Source organism: Myripristis murdjan, chromosome 1 (assembly GCF_902150065.1).
Source record: "Myripristis murdjan chromosome 1, fMyrMur1.1, whole genome shotgun sequence".
Taxonomy (NCBI): domain Eukaryota; kingdom Metazoa; phylum Chordata; class Actinopteri; order Holocentriformes; family Holocentridae; genus Myripristis; species Myripristis murdjan.
In genome coordinates this window covers 35,481,290-35,505,145 of record NC_043980.1, presented here as the reverse complement: position 1 = coordinate 35,505,145, position 23,856 = coordinate 35,481,290, and the positions used below count along the sequence as shown (strand labels likewise).

General features: G+C 41.1%; 1 protein-coding gene across 2 annotated transcripts in view; it reads right to left on the bottom strand.

The window, feature by feature from the left end:
* The window catches only part of kcnq5b (potassium voltage-gated channel, KQT-like subfamily, member 5b), a 120,363-nt gene that overhangs the window by 23,001 nt on the left and 73,506 nt on the right, over positions 1-23,856 (bottom strand). For both annotated transcript variants that reach the window (XM_030049547.1, XM_030049557.1), the window contains exons 2-4: positions 12,160-12,250; positions 9,724-9,850; positions 3,092-3,267 (exon numbers count right to left, since the gene is read on the bottom strand). In XM_030049547.1, the coding sequence (XP_029905407.1) occupies positions 3,092-3,267; positions 9,724-9,850; positions 12,160-12,250 (394 nt within the window). The remainder of the gene's footprint in view (positions 1-3,091; positions 3,268-9,723; positions 9,851-12,159; positions 12,251-23,856) is intronic.

Below are 23,856 nucleotides of genomic sequence, written 5' to 3'. Positions count from 1 at the left end.
AAAGCCTCCTCCAGAATATAAATCAACAGTTTTATGTATGTACAGACATGTGCATATATGTACGTGTGTGTATATATGTATATGTGTATATAGAGAAAAATAAAATGTGTCAGAGTTAAGAAAGTGAGAATCTGATTGTGTGCAAAGCTCAATATCAGAAAGACAGCCCTGCTACTGTGTCAAATTCCACAATGTACTGTGCCTTGCATTATAAAACAAACACTTAAGCTCCTTATTCCCTATTGGTTCTTGCACTACTGTCTTGAATATGGTGACTCTCCCCTCTACATGGCCTCATCCATGAATTTGTCTGGCTCTGTCAGGATTAACTGTGTAACCTGAATATGACTCCCCTTGTACTGCAGTTACCTCACCACACACACACACACACACACACACACACACACACAGCAGTTTTAATACCATGCAGATAATACCTAAGATTAAAAAAAATGTCAGAGGAAGGCAACAGCACATACAAAGGGTGAGGAATGCCAAAGCTGAAAATAGCCCTTAAGTGACACACCATAGTTCACACAGACGCACACACACCTGTCTGACCTTTTTCTTTAGTGTGTGATGTTATGTACTTATGATGAAAGCGGGGGAGAAAGGCATCAGCTGGCTGTTCAGTGACAGAGCAATAGAGAGAGGGATTTCCTCTCACTATGGCCACAGGAAAAAGAAGAGAGCAGTACATGAGTCAGAGCCCTACCCTGCCCCCTGCAACATTTATGGGGGTAGACAGAAGTGGGAAAAAAAGTTGGTAAATTTGTGTGGGTAGTTCAAAGTGAAGCATAGAAGCACTTTAGGCAAAAATAGATAAGAAACACCTCTGTAGAAGGCAGTCACAAAAGAGCAAGAGCTAGGAAACATAGGATTTGTCTTCCAGTACCAATGCTTGTTTGTTATTTTCAATTCAATACATTCAAGGTCTAAAACTACATGTTTTCCTCCCCGTTTCATTATTCTGTGGAGTACTTCATCCATTTATTTATTAGTTAAACATTGGTCCACAGAAGAATCATCATCCAACATTTTGATACATTTTATATTTTGTCATCTAAAGACCATAGCACACCTATGTAATATTCAACATCAAAAGAGAACATTCCTGTGTTGGCAACTGAAAAATCAGCCAGATGCAGAAAGTGTGACTCTTCCACACCGATCATCACTAGTGCATAGTGTACTGCATACATACATACATACATACATACATACATATATATACAAGTCAGTATACTGTTTGCATGCTTGAGAGAGAGACCTTGCGTGCAAGTTCACCTCAGGATGTAAAGTACAGTTCTGGCTAATCCATCTGTGATTTATGTAACATTTTTCAGATGAGACAATATAAAATGTGAGGTTGTATTTTTGTTCCTTTGTGAACCCTGGAGAGAGAAGCCACTGATTCATAGTGGCTCAAATAATAAATTAACAAATAAACAAAGAAAAACACATACATTAGTCCCCTTGTCCCTCTGTATGCACATCTGCTGTATGTCTTAATGTTTCTGTGAGTATATTTATACACACACTACTAATCAGTCATTCATTGACTTTTAGCTACTTATTCAAATTCATGGCCTCAGGGGGCTGGAGCCAGTCCCAGCATGTACTGGGCAAAGGGCAGGGGGACATGCTGGAGAGGTCGACAGTCTATCAAAGAGCTGGGAGTAATCAGCTGAACACAATATGTCAATTGTATATTTAATTGTATAATATTTAAAGTATTTCTGTAGTTAAAAGTAATACTATTTTTTCTAATAACCCTGTTTATATGGATTCATTTAGTAATCAGTCTAGCACTCGCTAGTCCTTGGCCAATGCAATCACTAGAATAAAATGCTGCCATTTTACATTTCAGCAAACCAACAAATATGTTGAAATGTTTCTGAACCTAAAAATATTTTGCATAACCCTAACCCTAACCAACATTTACACTTACAGCCAATGTGGTGGAGCCTGCAATGTCATGTGACTAGTAACGGTTGCAAACACTTGCTAACGTTAGTTCGTCAGCCACTTTTGCCACTTACGTTTGCTTTGTTAGCTTTGTTAGCCACCAAACTACTTGTTAGGAAAAGGATTGCCATCATGGTTAATGTTATGAAACATTAGCTAACATCTGCTAATTGGCTGGCAAGCTAACTGTCGTAGAAGCAGGTCCACTTAGCTCCTAACATGGCATTTATCAGTCGCTTTACACAATGTCACAAAACTTGAAAACTTGATATTTCAACTTATCCTTGGTTTGCAGAAACATAAAATGATAACATCTGGCGACTGGGCTGCCTAGGCACTGTGTCATGTTTAAAATATAACTTACAGGTCGCACTATGAAAATCCAAAGCAAATAACTCCTTGCACTTTTGTTTCACCCCTAAATTTTTCCTTAAGCAACTAAATTACATTAATCCATATTCTGTACCAGTTGGCTGCAGTGAGACATTAAAGCTACATCGCACTTCATACTAAGTGAAATATTGAACCCAAAATGCCATTGGTTTATAGGTACACCATTACATCAAATAGAAAATATCTAAAAGTTTGTGCATCATACACATTTCCCTGTGATTAGCAGGACATGTTTGGTATCTCGGGATCTCCAGTAGAATTTCAAATAAAGTTCTGTGGGTTTGAGCAAAGCCTGGAAGCGCAGCATCAATGAAGCCACCAATGAGACTGTCAGGGTTAAAGAGGTTAAGGCATTTACATGCCTCCATAATTGGTATGATTAAACAGAAATCCACTGTTGGTTGTGTTAACTGGGCTCTGCTTACTCTGACTATGCCCTTTATCTGATTAAGATAATCAGCTTAAGGCATTCACAGGTAATTTCAATAGTCTGAGTATTGCCTTAATCGGGTTAAGACTGAATAATTATAGTGCATTAAGTAAATATAATCTGTATATATGGGGTAGCAGGGTGGCAGAGTAAGTACAGGAATATCCTCCTCAGTTGAAGGACACAGGCTGGCACACTGAACCAGCCAACTCCCAGAGGCACTGTATTTGAACATTTCCTGACAAGGATGAAGCATTAAATTCACAATGACATAAATGAGATAGTGCAAGCTCAGCCCACCTTGCTGTGTGCGTAGACCACAGAGCCTAGCAGCTTCCAGGTGCCTCCTCTCCGGTCCATCCGCACCATGCGCAGGATCTGCAGGAAGCGCAGGCTCCGCAGGACCGAGGTGGCAAAGATGTTGCCCTGGCTGCCCGCTGACACCACTGCCACCGACGCTATCAACACTATGATGTCTGGTGGACGGAGAGGAAAGAAACACCAGGGGTCAGCAAAAAGGGGTTCATTCCCTTTTGTTGATCATACATGTGTGGCATAAAGTTCCTGTAGGAAGTTAATCATAAGCTGTCATTCCTTTTCTCTCATGTTACCAGTAGTTATAAATTATATTGTGTTCCTCAGTGAGTTATCATTTTTAAAATTATATTGTGCTTATTTTGATTTGGAGGGTTGATCATCATTGATTTCATAATTTTTGTCCTCGTCATTATTTTACAGACTTTTGGGGTTGTCAGTTTTTTTTTGTTTTTTTTTTAATTAAGCATTTAGCTGATGGGATCCTTGAATAATTACTGTATTACAGTAATTTTTTCTTAAAGTAAGTATGGATGCATATAGCCAAGCACAAATGCATGCCCACAGCTGCATGTCTTTATCAGATGTTGTGTTCTGTAATACCTTTTCATGCACTGTAATTACACAGAATTTGTGTTGCCTTCAGCAGCTTCCAGTTTCTTTATTGTCAGGCCAGTTTGGAAGCCCACATTTCCCCAAGGTTTTTGAGAGAAAAATGTATTACCTGACACTCAAAGGGCAGGTGACCTCATCTTCAGAAATAATAGTTTCATAACTGAGTATTATTATTTTTTTGAAAGCAAGTCTTAATGCTCTCCCCCTCCAGTATCTATCACACCCTCTCTTTCCACACAATATACTTTCCTGTCTTGCTGTTGCCGTGTCATTTGTGCGTTACTCATGCAAATGCTGATGTAATTCCGCTTATTTGCTCTTGTCACAAAACTAAACTTGACCATGGTTCTTCCTTTTAAGACGTCACCCCAAATATGGTTGTATAACATGACTGTAACTGGGATAGGGTTATACACACTTGGCTTCACATATGGTTCTAGACATGTGAGCAAAAATAAAGAGAAATGAACTAGCACAAAAAATAAACAAATGAAATAAGGGCAGAAAAGCGGTGACCCCTGACAACTTTAATCTACAACCTTAAGGCACTTATAACATATTAATATTGATATTTATGTGAAATTGCCCTTCCAAACAGACAGGCTTGATGGCTCATCCAAGCCTTGGGGTCAGAATAGCCGGAACTGGCTTGACGTCTGTAGTGTAAACAATCATGCTGCTGCATTAGCAGCTACTCACCCTTGCCACCTCACTCTCACCCTGGACTGTGGCAAACTATTCCAACAAAGGCTCCATCATACTGGAGCTGACATAATCTGCCAAGGGCATCAACAATAGAATAATGTGTCGCCTCACTATATATAAATTTATATCCGGACTATTGCATCGATCTGCTATATACACACAAACAGGACAGCATGGAGGGAGTAATTGGCTGTTTTCACACACAAAATATACAGTATATGGGCTGATCGAGATTCTTGTACTATCTGAGAGATACTCTAGAAATGGCTAAGGGGTTGCTCATCTTTACAATTTTCCATAAGCACTTAAAGGGCATTCTGTATAATGTGCATACATATATATATATATATATATACACAAACAGGACAGCATGGAGGGAGTAATTGGCTGTTTTACATATGGCTGTTTTATATATCTATATCTATATCTATATAGATATATATATCTATAGATATAGATATAGATATAGATATATAGATAAAGATAGATAGATAGATAGATAGATATAAATACACATACTGTACATATAAACTGTGACACACAGATACTTGACTTACACTAACACAGAAACAGGCACACAAGCTAAGCACAGGCAAACATAAGACACATGTAAACACACACACACATTTTACTCTGGACAGGGGAAGTTCACATAGAAACCACATTCAGCCAAAGAAAAACATCAAACCCTCAAAGAACACAAACAACTAAAGTATCAAGCTTCTTTAATACAAGAAATAACATTTTTTCCTCTTTTCCCCTTCGCTCTTCACTCAACCGGATCTCCCATTTCAAAGCTGCGTCATGTGAAACCCTACCCTGAAGTAATATTATTAAGTTCACTTTGTTTGGGAGTTTTTCCCCTTATATATAATTCTCAGCATTGGAGTCTGTTGTCCCGCCTGCTACTGTCCTTCTGCTGAACCTGATTTTGCGGGAAAGCGCTGACCAAGGTGTGGGTGATCACTCATGCCTTATAAATCATGGACCGGTTGACCCAAGGTGGGGCAAAGAAGAGGGGAAAGGCACCATGAAAAATACATTAATGACGCCCAGGGGATGAGAGCCCCCAAGGGCACCAGCAGAGCCGCAACGGGCTGCCTTTGAAGGCGCAGAAACAGAAACATCAGGGAAGTGAATGGCAGATGGACAGACAGATGTGCGTGCATTTCTATGTGTATGTGTGTGTGTGTGTGTGTGTGTGTGTGAGTATGTGTTAGTTGATACAACCCCGCATCTGGAGTCTCCATCTGCCTTACTCTAGCACTCACAGTCTTACTGTAGCCACATGGTTAACACTAGGAATATCTTATTTATTACAAATATAAATAGATTAACCCCTTCAGTTTTCCCTTAGCTGGCCTCAAAGTTAGAGCAAAACTTTCTCTCATTCTGTATGACAGTGCTCTGTATCTGCTGGTTACAATGATTCACTGAAGCTACATCACACTTACATTAAGTGAAATATTCAAACCCAAGATGCCATTGTTTTATGGCTGTAGCATTACATTAAATAAAAAATATCTACATATCTTGTGCATCACTTTATACACATATCTCTGTAATTCAGCAGGACATGTTTGGTATCTTTGGAAACCTCGGGATCTCCACTAGAATTTCAAATAAAGTTCTGTGGGTTTGAACACAACTTGCTACTACATGCCTCCATGATTTGAAAAGAAACCACCTTGTGTGTACAGAAAGTGGGTCTAAAAACACCACAGAACGATTTTTGTTAAGCTGATATATTTCATTTCAGTTTATAAGGTTATCTGGATTATTTTTGAGGCTTTTCCAATATGAGGTGTGTAAGTGCATGTTTGTATTTTTTTTTTTTTTTTTTTTTTTGGGCTGGTTCACCACTAGTACTAGTACAGTGCACCTGATTAAGAGCAGATCTCTGACTGCCAGCGTGTTTACACTCTCATTCCAGTTCCACAAACAAACCGATGTTGCAGAGCGCTGAGCTTTACTGTGACGTTAGCAGCCGAGCAGCAGCAGCAGGGGCAGTGATTTTGTCCAACAGCCAGTCTCACACTGTGGCTCCAACCCAACACTCTTCACTTTTCAGCAATATGCAGCAATTTCTCACAATGAAAACCAAGCATTTCTGAAATCAGTTCAAGCCTATTTTAACAGCACATATGTAGAGGAACACAAATATTTGCCATCTTATTTGTGCACAGTGATTAACAATAGAAGTTAAGTAATGAGATGAGCTGGAAATCTACTTAGGATGACAATTTTGTGGTTGGTTTGCTAAACCTCTGGCTCACAGATAAGCCCCAGTAATACACATCTTGGAGGACTGAGTGGGTGTATGTGTACAAGCACGTGCTTGTGTGTGTGTGTATGTGTCTATCTGAGCACATCTGAGCACAATTAACAGATATTTTAATTTGAACCAGTGTGTTCAGTTTACAAATTTGTGCTGACAAAATGCACTGAATGGTATTTTTTCATCATTAAATCATCAAATCTCTCATTCAGCACTGACAAATATATTTTGTAACACAAACAGAGGAAATAAGAAGCCTCTACCCCTGCCCAAATTGACAGACTTTCTCAAGTTGTCACCCTACCTACGGTGCCATCATTCCTGTGAACAATTTCATAACAAATTGAGACATTCACCATTTGAAAAAGTGACACCTGCTCTTACAAAATAGCACAAAACCCCAACAAAATATCACTTCTTTTCGAGATTGTGCCAAAATGGATATGTAGTGATTTGAGGGTGAAAGCCTTCATGGCCAGCACAAAGTGCTCTGACCTTCACACATACCCAAACATGAATGCACCCTACAGGGAAACCAGCCAAATATACTGCATTGGGAAGATTACATGATATTACCCTATATCTTTGGGCACAGCATTCCAGGACATTTAACACACTTCCTGTGGACCAACCCGACTGAATCCTGAGAACTGTGCAGCGGGAGTCATCCATCCAGGTTGACAGCGGCTGTGTTTGTCTCAGAGTCCTCAGGGAGAGTGTCCAAATTGAAGGATTTGGTCCTAATGATCTTTAAATGACTCCACTGGACAAATCACCTGCCTAGACCACTTTGGGTGAAATTGGTTCCAGTCCCATTTAATTTATGAGTTAATTCTCAACACTGTGAGACACAAATATGAACGTATATACACACACGCACACACAAATCTAGACTTGCACACACAATAGAATGGGTGGCAGTGGTTTTGTTGAGTTATGGCCCCTGCCTGCAACAGAATGGAGGAGAATTATAACACCCGTCCACAACACCAGAACACACTGCGACTGCATACAGAGTCACTCAGCTGCTGGCCGTGCTTGGATTACCAGGGTTAAGCTGTTTACATGTGCCCTCTGATTCCCAACGACTGAGGACCCCTGTTGCCATCAAGTACAATTTATCAGAATATTTCTGGTCCAGCTGTGGTGCCTCACAAATTCAGTTAATGTCCCAAAATGGGAGAAATGACTTCAGCGATGTTCATCTCTCTGTTTGCATGTGGATTTCTGCAGCATGGTGACGCATGGAGACGTGTCCATAAGACAGCACACAAATTATAACAAAGCATGTTGTTGTATAATCAGTGTTTCCATGTACGGAGCCAGCTGCAAGCTATGGTTGACAGTTCTGATGTGAAACAGTAGGGGTGTAACAATTCACTCAATTCACAATCAGACTGAATTCACGATACAGGGTTCACAATTGGATATTCTCATGATATTTTGAGCAAAATATGAATTACGAAAAAATAGGATTGAAAAAGACGTGATGTGCATTTGATAATGCACATCACCTACATCCTGAAGTATCGTGCCACAGTGCATTTTTTCACTCCAATTAAGCAGTGAGCCAACTCAATGATACTGTGTTCTCCACAAAAGAGACTGAGGCTCCATAGGACTGTGCAGAATCTGAACCCCTTGAGTTAAACTAATTCCCTCTTTCATTCCCTTCCTTTATCGCATCTTCTCTCTCTTTCACCCACTCGCACTGCGTCTCCCTCACTGCCTCCCCCTCTAATTCTAGCTTCCCTATTTTTTTGGCCCTTTTGTGTCTATCTCTTGTTTTGCTCACATTCCCTCAGCGCTGGCAGATGTCAGTAGCTGCTACAAAGTGTGATGATGGGAGCTCACAGCATCCTGCGTGACCACTAAGCCCCGCTCTCTCTCCCTCAAGCACCCTCTTGTGCTGTCCAAGAAGCGGCAGAGAGATCCATGTCTAAACAGTGGAAAGAATCAAAGACAGTTCATTTGACTCTATTGCGCAAATGCTCTCTCCTGCTATGAGTTTAAACCACAACTGAACATGACACAAGCAAACTATGGTCAATAGCGTGCTACAGCGCTGCTCTGACGTCTAACAACAAAGTCTGTTCATTGAGAGGACAACTGTGAGCACCTAGAGGGCAGGCAGAGGGCGACTGAGGGGTCAAAAAAAATTGCATGTATTGTAATTAACTGAATCCTTGCAAATTGGGTTTTTGTTCAATGATGTTTCATGTTTTCATGTGGAGATTAAATGTGTGGGCAGGGTTCATGTTGAACTCTCATGTTTTTCTCTGGTGCTGAACATCTAAATAACATAATTAGGGCTGAACAATATGGTAAAAAATTACATTGCGATTAATTTGACAGATATTGCAATGCAATATGACTAAAGGTTGCAGTAGGAATGATCATGTTTAGTTTAGATTAGTTAAACTACTCTTCCTGAGTTCATACAAAACAAAATACAATACAGTTACATATCAACAGTCATGGGCCATGAGAAATGAACTTTGTAGAAAACCACGTAGCTTAAAATGTCATCTAACAGAGTCCAAGTTCATGTTAAAGGCAGCTGAACTGGCTGCACTCATATTTTTACTTGTCTTTTGACAGCTTGCTTGGTATTGATTGACTGTACTTCAGCTGACAGGCCCTGCCACGGCCTCACAGTTCCATGTTCCCAGAGATGTTTTCTGGGTTTTGGTAAGTGGAAGTCACATCCAGTAACTGTATATCTTGTCATATATTTTCTTATAGTATAATATTTCAATGAATATTGGATACACACACAATGTATAAACAAAATGGATGCAGAAAGCAGAGATTCACGAGTTGATCTGACCAAAAAGGTGCACCAACAACGGCACTGGGCGAAGTCTGCCTCAAGTGCTTCCTGTCAGCAGTTCTGTCAGGAAAAGAGGTTAAGGTTAGGGTTGGGATTAGGGATGGGCCCTTGCTGTCAGAAAGCGCTTGAGGCTGTCTGACAACAAGCGCTTGAGGCAAACTTCTCCCCTGTGCCACAACAACTCACCTATGACGCAGAAGGGCTTCCTGGCGAAGCGGAGTCGTCCCTGCCATCCTCTGTAGCGACAGCAGCATCCAGCAGACCAGATACGGATGATGTACTCCAACCCAAACACCACAATCATCACAAACTCCTACAGGAAGGTCAAAAGAGTGAGTTGCCAGAACAAGATTTCTTTCTCACCAGCATGCAATGATGGTAACAGCCAAGAACACTGATGTGATTCTCAAGGCAAAGTTAAGATCACAAATATGTCCACTTTATATGCTCAAAGCGGATGCCTGGTTAACAATTTGTGGTAGGACACTTGGACGATGATACATGCTGACAGGTTGGTCTGTGGTCTCTTAATGCAAGCAATGATTCAGCAGGCCATTACACTTGCACAATTAGTGCAAAGTTAGCTGGCTAGCCTCTTCTGCGGGATCAAAAGGCCTGGAGACTGAAAGCCAAATAGGGCTAATGATGTGCAATATGTGTTTTTAAACCATTAAAGTGTTGTACAATGTCTATCACGACGTCTCACTGACGGAGGAAGTTGGGCCGCCAGTGTATTAAAGTCTAGCCTCTTCTTTCAGTAAAGGTCTTTCAGAAATATTTTTACAGTCATACTTTGTGTTTTGATGAACATATTTCTTTTGCTCCCTCCCCTACTTCTTTCCTTTCCTCTGAAAAGACAACTGAGCCTCTATAAATATTAGTAATATTACTGATACAGTGAGAAAATCTCCTTTAACAATTTGGCTACTGGTCCTACAGTCTTGCTATTGTTGAGCTGGTACTTACTTCTTTCTTCCATGCACACAAACTTTGGTCTAATATTATATCTGCGCACAAACAACACGACTTAATACTTTGAAATTGTTTGCAGTGCATAAACAAAAGCCAAATTTTAGACGCCAGTCCCTCCTAACCTCTGTCCACAGCAGACCTCCAACATTAGCGCATGCGAGGACGTTACCTAGCCTAGTGTTCGCACTTGCGCCAGTGTTAGCTCATTAGCTAAATAGCTAACATTAGCCAGCAAAAGTACTTGGTTAAGTTGAAGAAAAAGGTTAGGTTTAGGAAAAGGTTATGGTTAAGGTTACAAAATGGTAGCCAGCAAGTGAGCGTTAAAAAGAAACACCGGTCACCAGAAGCAAACGTCAGCTCACAAACCTCAGCTTGCTAACATCAGCTTGCTAACTTCATCTAGCTTCGTTTGCAGTGCATGTCATTTCAAAGTGAAAAAGTCGTGTTACTTGAACGCAGATTCAAAAGACTGGGGCTGCTTACTATTGGGATTTGTTCAGTTTTCTCTGGTGGTATTGTTCTGTAAAGCACTTTGTGACAAAGTGTTGTCAAACAGTGCTTTTACACAGTCTCACTGAGTTCATGTAAATCCATTTAACATAGTTATTTCAATCTTCATAAAGGCCGTACTATATCTTTCTTCAAAAGACACATGGTTGACTCTGATTCACAGTTATCACAAATCATATCGCAACTTCAACGCTAACATTTTTACATCTGTCATGCTGTTTGTCAAAGTGCCATTGTTATTGTTGTTATTATTATTATTATTACTATCATTATTATTATTACCATTAATAGTATTTTCTTTATTTTGAAAAAATCTCAGCATGCTTATGAGTTAAACAATGTTTAGCCAAGCAGGCCTCCCATTTCAAACATGCTATGCTGTGTTTGGCCGTTTGCCATGATCTGTGTGAAATGTGTCCGCGCTGCCAGAGGATTTGTGGTGTCAAATCCTTCACCCTGGAATGTGATCTGTCATCAGCTGAACGGGAGTTCGTTAGCCCAATTAATAAGCACAATAAACTGTGAGTTCAGCAGAGTCTGGTCCAGAGACTTCAGCCCCCTGCAGACTGTTGCCGGGGAGCGGCTCAGAGGCGCCAAACCACCGATAGCAGTGTTATTACAATGTCATTTGCTGAGGTTTGCCATGAGTTCTGCTCTTGCACTTTATTACATGCATTTGAGACCAACACAATTAGCTCTTTATGAAGTGTATGTCTCTGTTTGTTTGTGTGTGCTCGTGAGGTACCCTGATAGGCGCGACCGCAGTGGTGCAAAGTCCTATCATATTGTATCAAATTGTATTGGATCTCACTGTAGTGTAATTACAGCAATTATCCAGTGTTTGGATCTCATCAGCACAGTAAGATACATTTTAAAGCACTGTTAGACTGACTCAAACTAATCACAAGGTAGACTGTGTGATGAACATTATAGTGTGAGAAACAGCTTGATCATGCATTAAAAAGGAAATAAACAAACATTTAAAAACTTAATCGTGTGGCCTTACAATGGTTGTGTTTGATAAAAAAAAAAAAGAGCTGCATAAGGAAATAAGACCTCAGGAAAGAAGTGAGGAAAGGACAGATTTGGCATTTTATTGAAGGAAAGTTATCTTTGGCTGATGGATGTCTACTTTCTTACCAGAATGAGCAGGCAGTAGGACGAGAAGTCTTGATGAGCCGGAATGGTTGAGAACACAGAAAGGACCAGGCAGCTGAAGACCAGGATGAACCTAGAAACAGAACAAAACAAAACAAAACACAATTGAAAGACATGCAGAGTACATGCACAGAAAAGACCCGAATCAAAAGTTTAAAAGGTCATTATGGTCTGACCCATGACCCGTAAAATTAGCGCACTGAAGCCATGCAGATGAACTCTTAAACTCTTAAATTGTCTTGTGGCAGCCACTGTATTTTCCTTTTGACAAACCCCACCCAGCTGTTACTGCAAGCACGTACAAACAAACACTGGAAATTATCTGCAAATACTATGTGAACCCATTCTGGCACAGAAGAAGAACAACCTGGCAGCGAGAATACAAAACTTACTTCCTCCCTATGACATGACTTAACCGTCATTATTCCATTTCCTGAGATATCAAGTTATTCATGCTTGTTTGTGCTACATGATTTGCAAGAAACAAGCAGTGAAGCTGTGGCTATTGGACAACAAGCAACATCCGACCATTTCCACACTTTGACTGTTGCTCCCTCGGCCAAGAAACCATAACCTTCCGTCTTCATAACCGTAACTAGCTTTATTTTTCCATCGCATAAATCTTCCAAAAATGCATCATTGTCTGAAATATGATCATGGGGTTTAGAGTTATGATGGCTCTTCATACTAAACGGTGAGAGCACATCTGTGTTTCATCATGTCCGATCTCCTTTAAAGCCCGCTGGAGAGAAGAGGCTGGTCAACAGTTTGTATTTTTTATTTTTTTATTTCTTTTTAACCTTTATCCTGAAGAGATTTTCATGAGCACACGTGCCTATTTTTCAGCGACTTCCTGCTCGCTTCATGTCCGTACAGTTACTTTCATCCACCATTCACATTCATTCTAGTGACCTTTAGCTCATTGCCTCACTTGTCTACCCTTTATGCCTTGGACATTTCATGTCAAATGAAACACTTGATTGTTATTTATCGCATGCTGCACAGTTGCAGTGCATTTGGGGTTAAAGAAGCATCACATTTATCCAATATTTGCATCAAATTCAATGCATAACCCAGATCAGAAGTATTAAAATACCCAGTATTGTGCAAACCGTTGGTAGCTGGTTAATCATTTTATTATATATAAGAATTTGGATGCTTAATTTATTTATTTTTAGATTTTTTTGACAGCCACAGAAGAGAGAGAGACAAGAAAGGCATGTGAGAGAGAGAATGACATGCATCAAATGGCCTCAGGTCGGATTCAGGGCACTGTGGGCTGTGAATTTATTTGACTTAAAGTAATTATATTGCTTTCTAATGGCAGCCTTGTTCTGTTGGTTTCCTCCAGTGTTGGAATTTAGTATAAAATAATACCAAATTTTAACAGGGTGGTTTTAGATAGCACTCACTTCATTCAAGCACTGATGTCAGGTATGTTAGACACAACGCAATGATGCAGTCAATGTGTCCAAAGGTGCAAGGCCTCTTCAGATAGGGAGAGTTATCTGTCAGTATCTTGTACCTGGACTGTCCAGTGCGCTGATGGTTAAAATTTCCTGCCAACACCATAGACACTGCTACAGACAGCTACAGCTTGTGTACTTTGTGACCATGAATCAACTGCAATTGGCATTTGGAATTGGTAAAAGGTTAGGGGGAAAAAATATAGCCTAATAAAATCAATTTCTGCTTGCAAAAATGTCACGTTTGACAATAAACCCTATCAATAATGCGATGTGTCCATTTTTAACACTTACATGAAAGGACGTATTTAAAGCAAAATTGAATTTTGGTAGAGTGTTGGGTTGTATAGTTACCTGGATGTTATATGAGCGCACATGGTTGCAAAAAATCATCATTAGTTGCTCTGTGCTCCCTTGGCTGGTAATCCACAATACTGCATTTGTATCTCACCATTCACTTCCACAGCACAAAACAGCTCCCAAAATAACATTTTAAACATAACTGAATGTGCACAAAGTGGAAATGCCAATATAACAAACAATAATTCCTCGTGCCCTTTTTTGTGTATAATTACAATTATTTATGAAAGTACTATCAGGTCACAAGAAAGACACAAATACAGACACAAATACAGTTGCTGAGTTGTTCAGCAGCCCAGGGGAACACTGAGCAGCTAATGAGGATATTTCAGCACCATGTGGACTCATATCACACCCAGGGAACTATACAACCCAACACTACCAAAGTTCAATTTTGCTTTAAAGCTTGAAAAGAAATGATGACTCCCAGCCTTTGTGAATGGCACATGTGTGAGCATATCAGCTGTTTCAGGTGGGTCACAGTCCCATAGAGTACCCTAGACAGTGCCAGCATTATCCCAGCTGTAGCTTTTGTGACAACCAGAGGATCAGAAAGGAGGCCACATTTCTCCACAACCCCAAGCATAGCTATGCCGTTATTTCAATTTAGTGTCTCCACCCTTACATTCTCCGGCTGCTCCACCACAAGACAAAAACAGCTTAGGGAGATTACACAAAAACTGCAAAACACAAAAGTGAAAGATCACATTAGGTATCAAAAGTTGATGTTTGCACAGTTGGCATTTCCAAAGAAAGAAGTGCATAATGTGAATTTGAATGGGGGAAAACATGCTTGACAAGCATTGTGACGCTGTCAGCCGAAAAGCAAGCTCCTTGTCACCGGCACACCTACGCCTCTCACACTCACAAGGTTGTCAGACTGAAAATTACAGAGTGACAATCAACTCCCTCCATCCGTAGCCTAACTCCTGTTTTCATTTTGGATATATTTATTTTTACAGGGGTAGAGATACATGGAGGAGCACGCTGTCAGCATCATTGAGCACTCCACGAGCTTTACTAATCAATCCCAAATACAAGTGTTCTCAGATGGCCTTGGTTCCCACGTGTCATGCCCTGTGCTCGCTGGTAGCAGAATTGATCTGGAGTATCCAGCCCTGCACTTCCAGCAGGGTGATCGCTCTTAACCTTCTAAATAGCAGCTGTGTAGAAAATGAAGCCAGTTTATGCTCAGAAATATGCAGATACACAGAGCGAGAAAGAGGTACAAACATGCAAACATGCCCTCGCTATCACAACATGCAGGCATGTGTCCTTCCACCCACTCATCCACTCAACTCTCTCAAATGCAGCCAAACAACCCCCAACCCCCAAACACACATACATAGACACATACACACACCGACAGCACCATCAAGCAAGTGGTAAGTGCTGCTCTGCTTTGCATAATTTAATTGATTTGTTTGTGTGGAAAATGAGTGGCTACACTAATGACTAATGTCCATGCTGTGCCACGGTGCATTATCCCATATCATTCATCATTTAATTTAATCTGTGGCTAAAAGCAGATATCTACATCTGTGACCCTCTTATTTGCTTGTGTTGTGCAAGCTTTTGAGACGTTTTAACAAATATGTGAGGTATGAACTAGACACAAAGCCTTCCATGGAGGCGTTTTCTTTCTTTTTTGCTTCTTTTATTCTACACTAAACTGAGGAACCAACCAAACATACAGTTTTTCAACCCAGTCTGACTGAAGCTGCAGTATGTAAGGAACCATGCATTCAGAAAGTCTTCAAAAAGACATTTCTGAGGGGTTGTGGTTATTGGTTAATTGGATCACTGCACACTAATAGGCCGACGTCGCTGTAATAAACAGCGAATGTTTTCTCTCTGCAGGTAGAATCAGCTGGATCTCTGATGCCAGATTGTACCAAATAAACTGCACATTCACATGTCCTCTGATGCTGTCCATGGTCCTGAAAGTTGGGCTCACCAAATTCTCCTCGTGGCTTTTGATTGAACCATCTGGTTACAGATTAACCAGTAAGCTCTGTTTTCAAGGTAGGTCATTATTGTTATTTCATTTTGATTGACTTTTTAATGTAGATATTTACTTACCTCTGGCAGCAGTTTGCACTCATCTTTTTTTCACTTAGCATTACTCTCTGCATACTAACGTGACATTTAGACTGATGTCTGTCTGGAAACAGGTCAAAGTTCACAGTGCGGTCAGCCAGGTTCAAAATATCTGGAGGCTTTGGCAGAGGGGGGTTGCCTTCTCATATACTGCGGGGTTGTGGACATAATAAAAGTCAACTGGTTTTTCACTTTCCCTCTCATATAAAGCCAAGCCAGAGGCTAGGGGAAGTATGTGTCACATTAATGTCAACCCTGTATTATCCTTAGCCACTTTATGAGGAGACGGGGATTCAAAGTGAAACCTAAAACCAAATAAAAGATCTGTTCGAGTTCATAAAAATATTCGTGTCTGTCTGTCTTTCAGTCTGTTTGTCTTGACAGTGCTTCTCCTGTGTGTGTGTGTGTGTGTGTGTTTGCCCCTTCGTCTACATGCATGGGTGCGAATGTGTGCAAATGTGTGTGCGTAATGTTGTTAAATGTCCAGGATATGTATCCAAAAGATCATAACACACCCCTATGACGGTCGTAGCGAATTGCATAAAACCTCATAAGTCATTTTTACTGATTTTCATGTTTTGGATTCAGCTGAAGGATTACATGCTCCTACATGTGTTGAGAACATTTTACAACCTTTGGGCTTTGGAAACCTTTTCAAAACCCACTGGATAAACTCAAAATACATAGAGACCGGGCTAATAACAAGGCTGTTTATCTTAGCTCTTTAGAAGCTGACATTTTTGGAAGATACATTTTGGTTTTAAATCGACGCAATTAAATCGACAAAATACTTCAGAATAACAGGTCTAGATGAGTGTTTTTCTTTTCCACAGGAATGAATTAGCACAAGCGTTCATTTAGTGTATATCTTATTTTCACTTTTGTCGTCAACTAGCCAGTAGGATAACAACATATTCCATGAAACTTTATTGTCACTGGCAGCGGTGACCATCACCAACCACAGCAGCCTCTCCGCCTCTTTTTACAGTGACTGTGACCCAAGGCTGTGACCTCGTGACCTCCGACCTTCCCCTCGACGTCATTCAACTCCATGCCTGAACCTGGTCAGTCATGCATTGCATATCTCAAAGCATTCTCCACATTCACCCCGACATAGTGTTGGTCTATTCCAACTGGCACCGGCATCCTCAGCGTCCTCAGCAGATTCCAAGGCTTATGTGGGAGAGGAGTTGATTTAAGGTATGTGTCATGCGCTGTGAAACTACTGTAATTACTTGCTAAATGTTCTTTGGTAACGGTACTGTCATTCATGCTTTCCCTCTGTGTCTCACACAGTTGCAAGCATGCAGGGCACACAAAACGCTTTCTAAATTGCTGTGTTTGAGAGAGTGAGAGTGAGAGAGATAGAACGAGAGAGAGAGAGAGAGACTAGAACGTTGAACAAGCAGTGATGCTGACGACGAGCTTGTGAAGTGTGAGGATTGTAAACCACAGAAGATACTGCTACTAAAGAGCTGGAATGACAGGATAATTTCCATGATGCACCTGGGTTCTTTGAAAAGCTGAGTGTGCGGTGCACTCTGTCTTTTTTTCAAACGGTGGCAGGGGAAAAGATCATGCCTCTCCATCACCATGAAATATACTGAAGGAGAGAGCCAGGGTGTGGTAGGGTGTGGTCGGGAAATTACAGGTGTGCTAAATGATGCACTTGCATTTAAACTTAAAATGGGACTGGATGGTGCAAGCATTTTTACAGCACTTCCCTCTGTATCTATCAATATCTATTGATAATACCTCTGTAAAAGGTGAGATAGCTCCCCTGAAACATTCAACCCCACGATGCCATTGTTTTATGGCTGCAGCATTACACCAAATAGAAAACATCTACATGTCTGGTGCCTTGTTTTATACACATTTCTCTGTAATTCAGCAGGGCACATTTGGTATCTTTTGGAGACCTTGGGTTCTCCACTAGAATGTAAAATAAAGTTCTGTGTGTTTGAACAAAGCCTGGCTGTGCAGTGATGACAAACCCACCGACAGAACCTGCAGGGCTGAGGACAAAGGAGATAAGACAGACAAGAAAGCAGCTCGGTGATTTTCTGACTGCAGTGGCTGTGTCAGTGGGTGAATCAAATATTCTCTTGGTTATGACAACACTGTGCTACCACAGCACTTGGGTGTTAAAAGGCAAATTACTGACAAGCACACTTGCTACTAATTCGGTAGTTATTTCATGTAGTGGTACTTCATTTATCATTTTTGCAGAGTATAATTTGAACATAAAAAATTTGTCTCCCATTTTATGTGGCAGGGCTACCATGTTGTTTACGTTGCAGCCTGGGCCTTTAAAGGAAGTACTCTCTGCCATAATGACATCTTTAAAAGGTTTGGAACAGATGAGTGTGTGGATGGATGACAGGCATCTCGTTGCCTGCCAAGATTTTTTTTTTTGTGCAATTTCTCTTTTCTTTCTTTCCCTCCATCCTTTTTGTGTGACTGCCATGAAATGCTTTGGGTACCTACTTTGTGGACGCTGCACTTCCTTTTTAATTTCATTTCATTTTTTTTCTTTCTTACAGCTGGCTTTTGTGTGCCTGAATGCATGCTGCTTTGCACGCGTTGAGAGTAATCTCTGCAAAGACTGCAGACACACATATCAAATGGCTTTCACTGCATGACATTTGTGAGCATAACCCCCCCCCTTTTGCACTATAACAGGCACTGCGGAGCTTCTGAGAACACAGGGCGAGTGTGATAAGGCATTTTTCCAGGGCACATTAGCATGATGTGGCTGTAGCATTGTCGAGGGCTTGTTGCGTGGTCATGGTCTCGAGTTGACACGACTGGGGCCTTTGGTGTGGTGCTTTGAAACATCCCGTCAGCATGTAAATGAGCAGCCGGGCCTGCTGTTACTAGATATGGGTCCAAAGATAACTCTGCAAAGGCAGATGTACCTGTCAGCGTCTCTCATGTACCTGCTGCTGCTCTCTCTCACTGTCCATTTCTTTTCTTTTGTGGGCAAATCTGCACGCACAGTGCTACTCTTGAGTAATGAACATTCCACTGACTTCAATTGTCACAACCCTTCTTCTGGTTCATTATACAGAGCCTCATATAAAAAACCAATGCACTGTAACCCAGCTCCATTAAAGGAAAGACTTTATTTTTTCCTGCTGTGCAGTAAAGACTGCTGCTCAGTGGTCACACAGCAATATAACAGGAGGCATCTGGAACTATAAACTCTTTGAGTGCAAAGGCTCTAGTTCATTCAGATTTCTTGTTTTTAGGATTTGATAGCTCAAATTCCAATGTGCTGCAAGTCCGTGATTGAAGACACAACATTTTCCCACATGCGCTCTACACCAAGACGATAATTCAAAGAACAAGTAAATACAGTGAATATCAAAGCTTTCTAGGAGTGTGGTGTGTAGTGTTCTTTTTCAGCTCTGCCAGAAGGATGCATGCCAATTCACAGTCTGTGTTTTTGGAAGTTGAATGTAGTGCAGCTGTGGTCATTCATCTTCAGTTGCACAGCAATGTTGTGTGTAAAATGTGTTTATTTTAGTAATTTTTGATATTCTTCTCTTAAAAAAAAAAAAAAAAAAAAGCTTGAAATTCACCCTAGCTTATGCTGCATTGTATAACCCATTACTCCTTCATCTTACCTCAGTTCCCACTGTGCCCCCAAAAAAAGATAATTAGTGAAAAAGCAGATGGACTGGGTGCGTCATCCTGTAATGATGTTTTCCTACTCACACAGCAGCGCTGGAGATGGAGTTGGCTAAACAGCTGGGCAGAGATATCGCAACTGAACTCCAGAAAAAGAAATACAAGTGGAAAACAAGAAGAGCCTGTGTACTGGCACGTACATAATCCGCTGTGCTGTGAAATGCTGTTCTATTACAACAGCAAAATGCGAAGGTGCTAAGAGTAGATAGAGCCAGAGAGGCCGCCCACAGTGCCCGGCTATTTAAGTCTAGTCTTTCTTCATTTGAAGATATCCAAGAAACCATAATAGAAATTCAGCAAAACTGCTGCAGATGCATAATGAAAAGTGCCTTTTTCATGCTTGTTACTGTAAAGAAAAAAAAAAAAGACAAAGACAACTGGAAAAATGCTGAGAAAATAAGCATGTATACTCATAAAGCCGCCTGACTCCTGTTGAATCTGTCCTCTTCTCTCATGTTGAGACATCTAAAGAGGCTCCACAAATTAAAAATCCATCAGCAGCGCTGTAGGAGTATGTGTAATGGAAAGTAAAGGAGAGATTTAACAATGTTGACTTTACAAGTAAGCCAGTGTCTGACTGGCTGCCTCTCACAGTTTATGAAGCTCAGCTGTGTCGCTGGCGAGGTGTTACTCCTTAAATTTAAGCATGTTGGCAGCACCAGTGTTATCGTCTGCTAGCTGTAAGGACAGGGAGCATGGTAGGTGTTGAGCTGATGCTCGTACAACTGCTTGATTCAGATCTGTTTAAAAAACTAAGACGTGACTGCTGTGCGGTTGTTTACACCCACTTGAGGAGCCACCTTTTTCCCACAGAGACACTTTCACATCTGGGGTCTAATTGGAGCAGGATGCAGAGTCACAAACCTCCTCCCACCAAAGAGATTCCCCATCTGGTTACTTGGCCACTCCAAATCGCAGTAAATAAATCTTGTGTAGTCATTTGCTGGCCCGAATCACAGATGAGGATCTGCTTCTTGATGGGCAACAGTAACATATTGGAAGAGGAGCAATCGACCATCTTTAGCAACATACCAAAACAAAGGGTCTAATATCATTTTCTTGTGTGCTAATTTGGCTAAGTATATGTGTAGAAACCTAACTTGGATGGGGTGGGGGGGTGGGGTGGGGTGGGGGGGTGGGGGTACGTCACATGGGCACCTAGCATCCAAAAACAACTGTAAATTTCTTAACTGTGAGAATGTCCCCCTTTCTGAGACATTATTCTTCATACATTACCCAGACTAAGATGACTCACAATCTGCCAATTAAGACTGATGTGCCAATGTAAAGAGGGTCCTTTAGGATGAGAGTGGCAAGACTATTCATCCTCACTAATTTCAGTGCCTTCTCCCACACAGCTCCCCGCTATCCTGGCTGTGGGAGAGTATTTTGACCAAAGCAATCACTGTCGGAGACAGATCTGTGTCATTTGCCAGCGTATTGATCCTGTTGTCCTGAGATGGAAATCTCTGCAGCGACTTTTTTACTTGTTTGTTTGTTTTTCCCTTCAACATATCTGCTGATGTACTGAACATGCAAGAAAAAAAATCTATGCATCCAAATAATGAACAAATACTTTATGTTCAACACTCCACAGTGACTTTCTCAGACAGTGCATTCTCTCAGCTGTGTGATGGTGCTGCTCTTGGTTCAGTGGTGTCAGTGACCCCCTCCATTGATTACCACTATTTGTCTCCCTTCTCCAGCCAGTGACGGGTCGATACTCAGGCCTTTGGGCTCCGCCCCAGTCCTACCTCCATCTCCCTCTAGGCAAACAGGTATTAATGGTGCCAGGTGAGTGGATAATGAGGCACCCAGACACCGGATCACTCCAGTTGGGGAGTGGTAGACACATTGAGAGCTCTCATTGTCACTGAGTAATAAGAGACATACATGGGAGAGACTGGAGGAGTGAAGCCTGCGTCCTGATATAACCCCACGGACTTTGGACAACTAATACCTTTATGTCTTTATGCAGTATCACCTGTCCAGATGGTGTTGGTTGACTGGCTGACAAGCTCCGGAGCCACCGCGCCTACGCTCTCCTTCTGATCATCCCTCACATCCAAAAAGACCTTTTACAACAGACAAAAACAGATGGGAAGGAGCGCTGCATTGGGCCCTTAGTGTGGACTGGACAAGCGGATGTACTGTAGGTGACAGAATCAGAAGAGGCCAGATACCCTATACGTAGCCTATACTGTGCATTTCAAAAGCCATGGGAGCAGTCATTTGTTACACAGCTCATATTATATTTCTGTTATGTCTCCTCCAAAACTGGGAATTGCACCTTCACTTGCCTCTAAAAACCAGGCTCAATGGATGATCTATTCGGGAAAAGCTGATAGCATTGATGTCCTATGTTCTTAATTTTTTTTTGCTCTAGAACGCCAAACAAGTGAGAATAATTCTGCCCAGGTAAACTTTCCTGCCATTTCTCATCTAGTGGATTCTAGCTGTGCAAAATGCCAAAGACAGAATATGACAAGAGGGAATGATGGCAAGGGCGAGAGAAATAAATTCTGGGTCATTCAACTTCAATCTGATATTTAGAGAGGGTGGTATTAAAAGTAATGACTTATGTTTTGATGTGCCACTGTAATATTACTGAAATTGACAGAATAATTCATTATACTGTTTGTTACTAGGAAGAGTAGACATTTAGAGATTTATTTGCTAAAGCTATTTGAGCCAGTGCTGCTCAAAGGTAAAATAAATAGATAAACAAATAAAAATATCAGGATGGATCACCATGGGGCGCAAAAATACAGCTTCAATTCATTCAGGGCAACAGCAGCAGAAAACAGGAAACTCAAAGGGTCGATAGAGTTCAGACTGAAAGAGCAATTGAGTTTGGGCCAGTCGGGTCAGCAGTAAACTATGAGCCATCATCAAGACAAACACATCCAGTGCTTTAAACTTCAGAGCTTTAAACAAAATCAAAAAGCAGTCTCTTTGAAGAGCCCTCCTGCTTTGGGGGTTGGCAGTGCAGTTTACCTTTACTTCTACTACTACGAGTATCGAAGAGACCCAGGGGGAAGGAACTGTTTCGTGAATTTATTCACTGCTATATCAGCTCAGGCAAACCCCTGTGACCTCAAAATAGTAAGAACCCCATTCATCAGTAGTGTAGGATTGGGCCGGTCGATGACTTGACATCCAGCATCCATCTCCATGCTGGCTAAATTTGGGTAGATAATGAAGGACAGAGCTGATGGCTGAGAACATTAAAGTGGCTGCGCTGCTGTGCCAGGCGCTGTATTATTAATCAAACACAGATATACGTCGGGATGGCAGCCTCTCTATCAATAGGCAGTGTTCATCTTCAATCTTCGGCAGGTCAAACGCGCTTATTTTCTCTGCTGGGCTGGTGGTGGTGGACATGGCAGCAGAATGAAATTGCTTTTGTCCACCTCAAACAATAAAGATCTAAACCTCTAAACCGTTTCTTTACATGGAACTGAACTGAAAATGAAGATGAAGATGAATCGGAAATGTTCTTATCCGCTGGACTGTCTTTTTGCAGCCAGCCAGCCGGCAGGGAAAAAATGTTGGCATTTTACATTTCTGCCAACCAATGACATATTTAAATGTCACATTTTTAAATTTTGTTACACTGTATAAAGCAAGTGAAAAACATTGCTGTAGGAGGTAGATGCAGTGTATTAACCATGACCTTTTCCTAAGCTTAACCATGATGACTGAACCTTAACAGTCACATGACACTGATGCAGCCTCCACCACATTGGCTACAAGTCTAAATGTTGATATGCAACATTTGGACAACTATTTGGTTCAGAAATGCTGACATTTTAACGTATTTGTTGGTTTTCAGAAATGTAAAACAGCAACATTTTATTCTGTCACCTGGGTGTGCAAACAGATCAACAGCATAGGAAAGGGCTTAAGTGAACATAGTTAAGATATAATGAAGAAAAGACAGCCATGAGCCCACTGCATTATATCTGCCAGCAATGCATGCAATAACTTAGTGACAAAAGATGTAGTTCAGCTTTTGTAATGATTTCATGTTGCCATGTTGTAATGTAATGCATGTCAG